Genomic DNA, 5,849 nt, shown 5'->3' on the forward strand with positions numbered 1-5,849 from the left:
CACACACACACACACACACACTCTCACACACCGGTTAAAGAAAAATAAAGATGTTCTCTCTGCAGAGATCTCTTTACAATAAAGGCAACAAAATGCTTTGGCCAAATACTTGTTAAATGTCGAAGGAATATGAGAAGATGTGAAATGATAGCAGTTGTCCGTTTTACTGGCGTCCCACAAATGTGTTGACGGCTGTCAATGGGATGTTTCGCAACATTTCCCTTCAGGCGACGTGGAAGATTAATTTGGAATGCCTTCCAGAAGAAATTCAGCATCAGGAGTTTCAGTTATCACACTGGGTTCTCAGGGTTTCTCGGAGAACTGGAGAAAAGATCAGATGGCATTCTTTCTCTTGGCAGGCTGTTTTGCAACTGACTCACAAAAATATCCACAGCCCAACTGAAAGTCAAAACTTCCTGACCACCATAAATCTTCACATGTCATTTCTCTGAGAACAACTCCTCCAGTCATCAAGTCTCTTGTTGTTTCTTTAGCTTAAGGATTGTGACATACAGTAAAGGTTCGGTTTTACACAAAAACTCAAAACCTTCAAATGAACATTCTTTTGAAAAAAAGTTCAACATCTGTTTCAATCTCTCCACTCATTCACAACATTTTAAATAAAGTACTTTCATAGCAATGTGATAATCTACTTTACCTCTTAAATACATCCCTGCTCTCTTCTCCTGGAATTTCAAATTATAAAGTGCTGTCAATAATTTCAGCTCCCAATTACAAACACTTGGGGGCCATTCACACAGTGCACAGTTCCAAGTAGAGATTTTTGAAAATGACGATCGAAGTCATTGTCTGTACATGTAACCAATGTCCATATGTATGTTTAATAAGGTTGTCTGTGCAGCTCAGTGGCAACGTGCAGGGAACTTCTTGTTTTTGAAAATATTCTAAAGCAATTTTAAAGTGTTTTGCAATTGCCCTGAAGATAGGTTTAGTTGGATAATGGTGCCTTGGGGAGAATAGATGATTAATTGTGTTTGTTTAACTGAATATAACTAATGTGGTGCACTTCCGCTAATTATCCCAGTCACCATCGCCCACTGGTATAAGTAGGGTCTCATTTGACTGAATTCACAATTTTCAGTCAGAGTCTCAAAGACAGCGTGCGATGACATGGAACATGAATTATCCATTCATCTTTGAATTTGAACGCATTTACTTCCCTATTCTTGCAGCCGTTGGTATAACGGGTAAGACAATAAAACTGGTCAAAGTATAAAGCAATGTAACTGCTTCTGTTCTTGTTCCTTGTCCTCTACTGTACATAACAGTATTAATAAATTTGGACATAAGAAAGAGATGAAGAGCGTGTCAGAAAGACAGATGGAAAGAAAACAGAGAATATGCAAACTGTGTAATATGTTTTGACGTCTGTGATATAATCGCCTATTCTATTGTATAAATATATTTAGTATTGTTAGTTGTCTGCTTAATAAGATTTCTTAATTAAAATTACCAATTTGTTTGAAACTTCAACCACAGAAATAATGGTAAGTGATGTCCCAGTACTCTATCTAGGAGAATTCCATATCTCCAATAGACGCTCGCAACAGATGTCATCAGTCACCCCGTCAGAAATTGCACCATTGTTTCCATTGAGGTTTCAACTTTTTTTTTGTATTGTCGGAAATAACAAGGAGAAACAAAGCATTTTCACCTGAAAATTAACCATTTTAGTCCAGACCATTGGCTATGAGCTCTTCACAAAAATCATGATTCCAGAGAAAGATAGTTCTGTATTGCTGGTACTGAAAGGGCCATGATCATTCATTGATTCAAATAAAAGTACTTTCCGTTGTTGAAATAGACTGCATGCCCAATATCAACAATAAAATAAAGCCAGAAAAATTGGCAATAATCGCCATGTCTGGCAGCTTCTGTAGCGAGGGAAACAGAGGTAACATTTTAGGTTGTTAACCTTTTATCAGTAGCTTTCACTCTGCCTGAGATCTGAGAGAAGTTGTCAGGGCCAGTGATTGCCTCGTAAGCTCTTGGCTGGTGAGGGTGCTGTTCGAAAGTCAGCTCTGTAGGAAATCAATTAGTTATTAGGTAGCACTGTATGCGCAGTTATTTTCCGTCTTGCAACCGGTTACTTGGCTGTTTAAACTTGATAGGATGGCAATGTGACAGGTATCTAGGATAAGTCATAGTCTTTTAAAACTATGTTTGGAACACATGGCGTCTCCATTGATCACTAAATGCAGGAGAAATACCACAGGGAAAGGCTTTGCAATTGATTATTTGATCATACTGAAACAGATGCATTTTTGTTAAATGTAAATACTGCATGTGAAAATTGCAATCTAAATGAAGCAGGCCGAATATTATATCAATGGAATTCATAGGTTATGGACAATGTCGGTTCAATACTCGCCAATCCAAGAGTTCCCCAGTGCTTGGGAATTAAATGGTATGGAGAAACCCCGTAGGAGTATTTGGGAACTTAGCTTCCAACAGAGCTGGGGAAAAGGGCAGCATCAGTTGAACCAGGGAGAGAGAGATGGATAGAGAGAAAGAGAGAGAGAGAGAGAGAGCAAAGCGGATTATGGGAAATGGATTTAGGTGGTGGTGGAAATGGATAAAGAGATGTATATGAACTGGAATTTTGTAAGAATGTCTCTTCATTGCACCTTTCCCTTTGCCTGATTTTCCCGTTATTTGATTCCCTCGCTCCACTCAAGACTTATCTCTCTCCAACCCACCAAACGCGCCATAAATTCCCCAGATCGCTCAGGGATTTATTTTGTCCTGATTCTGCCTCCTTTGTCTGTCTCTCCATTACAGAGTTGCCTGAAAGGACAGGGAGGGTTATCAGTATTGGTTGACCGAGAAAGATGAGATTGCAAAGGTGGGTAAATTAAAGAGCAAACAGTCTATGACAGTAGGGCTGGTAAGTGCGATTTCGTTGCTTCGTTTCCCGTTTTGACACACCTTTGAATTCATTATTAATCGTATTGCAGTCTCTTACCTTCATTCCACATTCCATTTTTCATCTTGTCTATTTTTGCTCCACATCAATGTCTAGTCAGCAATCGCACCTTGTGTTAATATAGCGCCTTTTAAGGAATAAAACTTCCCTTGCCCCTTCACAGGAGCATTATGGAGGGGAAAAAATGTCACTCCGAGCCACGTAAGGAAATAATGGCATGCTTTAAGGAATATCATAAATGAGCAAAGCGAGTTAGAGATGTGAATAGATTTCGAAGGGAATTTCAGAGCTCAGAACCCAGGCAGGGAATGCATGGTCGCCAATTGTGAAGCAATTAATATCAAGGATGAACAAGCGGCCAGGATTAGAGGAGACTAGAAATCTGCAAAGATTTTCTAACTGGTGGAGACTACAGTGTTGGGGGTGGGGGGAGGGGGTGAGGAAATCAACGGAATTCAAAACAAGGCTGAGAATTTTACAATAGAGGCGTTGTTTGGCAGGCAGCCAACATAGGTCAGCGAGCACAAGGGTGATAGGGAAGCGGGACTATGTGCGAGTGAATCCATCAGCCGCTGGGTTTTGAATGACTGCAAGTTTACAGAAGAAAGAATGTGGGAAGCCAGTCAGGAGTGTATTGGCATATTCAAATCTGGAGGTAACAATAGAATGGATGAGGGTTTCAGCAGCAGATGAGTTGAGGCAGGGGACGAGTTGGGCAGTGGACAGATGTTGAAATAGGTTGCCTTAGTGATGGCGCAGATATGTGGTTGGCTCCTCATCAGGTATAACATTGACATTGTGAACAGTCTTGCTCAATGTCAGACAATTGTCACGGAGTGGCTTGGAATTAATGGCTAGGGAACAGAGATGTGACGGGGCAGAAGACAATGGTTTCACTCTTCCTAATATTTAACTGAAGGAAATGTTGTTCATCATGGATTTCAGACAAGCAGTGTGATAATTTAGTGGCGTGGAGGAGTTGACAGACGTGGTGATGTCAAGCTTGGTGTTGTCAACAGAAATGTGGAAAATGATGCAGCATTTTCGAATGATGAAGCCGAGGAGTAGCATGTCAATGAGAAATGGGAGCGGATAAAGGATAGATCATTGATGGACAGTAGAGGTAACGGTAGAGTACACTTTGCAGGTAATTATTTGGCGACAATTGGAAGGGTAAGAATGAGACCCGGTGAGAGCAGTCCCATCCATCGGGATTCTCATATTACACGTGTCCTGTTCCCTTCCTCCTTCATGTAATCTTTTTTTTTCTGAAGCAACACACGTTATAGCTGCATATTCAGAATCTTCTGCATTCTTGCATTTTCCCTCAATCTTTTATTTAACTCAGTTTCCGTACAATTCAGTTCATTTTAATTTGCCTCATTGCAACTCCAGATCAGTTTTGTGTCCAGAACTAAACACAATTAACAAAGGAAACATCAAAGCTGAAATTAGTGCCAAGGTTCGGGGACTGCGACTGATCTTGGGATGGTCTAATGATAATTCCCTTTTCTCTCTCTTGTAGTGAACCTGCTCGCGATTGTGATCCTGTCCCGTGGAAAATGCGGTCTCTCCAAATGTGTCACTCATTACTTGGTGGCCATGGCAGTGGCGGATCTAATGGTGGTGATCATTGAAGTAATATTGAAGCGAATTAACAATATTTACTTGCCAATAAAATTCTTGTTCATCACTCCCGTATGCGCCATGAAACTTGTCACGAAAATTGCAGCACTGGACTGCTCCGTCTGGTTCATGGTTGCTTTCACCTTTGATCGCTTTGTAGCCATTTGTTGTCCGAATCTTCAGCGAAAGCATTGTACCCAGAGAACGGCGAACATGGTTTCAGCGACCGTGTGTGTGCTCGGCTGCCTGAGAAGCATCCCCTTTTATTTCATGTATGAACCCCAACTTATAATTAACAACATTCCATACTTCTGCATTGAAACCTTTGCCTATTACACTTCGCCCTTATGGGCGGTGTACGAGTGGTTTGACAGTATTTTAACACATTTAGTGCCGATCTTTTTGATCCTTTTGTTAAATACTCTCACTGTGAAACATATTCTAAAGTCCAATACAGTCCGCAGGGCGCTCCTCAGCAGCATCAATAACCAAAATGATCCAGAGAGTGAGAACCGGAAGAGATCAATGATCTTGCTCTTTACTATATCTGGTAATTTCATTCTTCTCTGGATGACATATGTTGTGCATTCCCTAAGGTGGCGGGTGAAAAACTACAATTATACAGACAGATACTATAGTAACCCAATATACATCAACCAGCAAACGGGATTCATGCTGCAGCTTCTCAGTCCTTGCACCAACACGTGTATTTATGGGCTGACACAGAGAAAATTCAGCGATGAGCTGGTGATTGGAATGAAATACATGATCACACTGAATGGGAGATTATGTAAATAGCAAGCAATTGACAGAAAGATGCATCTGTGTAGATTGAAAACCATACCCTTCTTCTGTCCCATAACACCAGACTGGCAGGTGATGGCAGGAAACAGGCTGACTCTCTTAAGAGCGAGAACTGGCCAATAAACCACCTACTCAGCCCAATGCAGCTGCATTGTAAAGCACACTGGACCACATCAGATAAATATGAAGTAATATTGCAGTGTGGATCGTGTCCGTTAAATGTGAACCATTAATAATAATGCACACTTTGACCACATCGACTAAATGGGGAGTGTCTACGAATAATGCGCGTTCCACCACAGCTGGCAAATGTGGAGTCTTCAATGCAAATGCACACTGGATCGCATCTAATAAAAATGAAGCAGTTAATGATAATGGACACGGGATCACATATGGTAAATGTGAAACGTTGAGTAATAACGTACACAGGATCACATCTGGTAAATGTGAAACATTGGGTAATAATGCACAC

The 5,849-nt window shown here is 40.9% G+C and overlaps 1 protein-coding gene across 1 annotated transcript; it reads left to right on the plus strand.

Annotated features, from left to right (window-relative positions):
- The first annotated feature begins 4,057 nt into the window (after positions 1-4,057).
- Positions 4,058-5,371, plus strand: LOC137381077 (probable G-protein coupled receptor 139). The gene is made up of 2 exons (XM_068053467.1): positions 4,058-4,094; positions 4,473-5,371. Exons 1-2 carry the CDS (start codon positions 4,058-4,060, stop codon positions 5,369-5,371), a joined length of 936 nt encoding a protein of 311 aa, XP_067909568.1.
- Positions 5,372-5,849: the final 478 nt, after the last annotated feature.

The sequence above is a fragment of the Heterodontus francisci genome, chromosome 21, assembly GCF_036365525.1.
Source record: "Heterodontus francisci isolate sHetFra1 chromosome 21, sHetFra1.hap1, whole genome shotgun sequence".
NCBI lineage: Eukaryota > Metazoa > Chordata > Chondrichthyes > Heterodontiformes > Heterodontidae > Heterodontus > Heterodontus francisci.

Coding starts and splice junctions, on each gene's coding strand:
- LOC137381077 (XM_068053467.1), top strand. CDS start 4,058: ATGGACAGTAGAGGTAACGGTAGAGTACACTTTGCAG. Junction 4,095..4,472: donor CGGTAGAGTACACTTTGCAG/GTAATTATTTGG, acceptor TCTCTCTTGTAG/TGAACCTGCTCGCGATTGTG.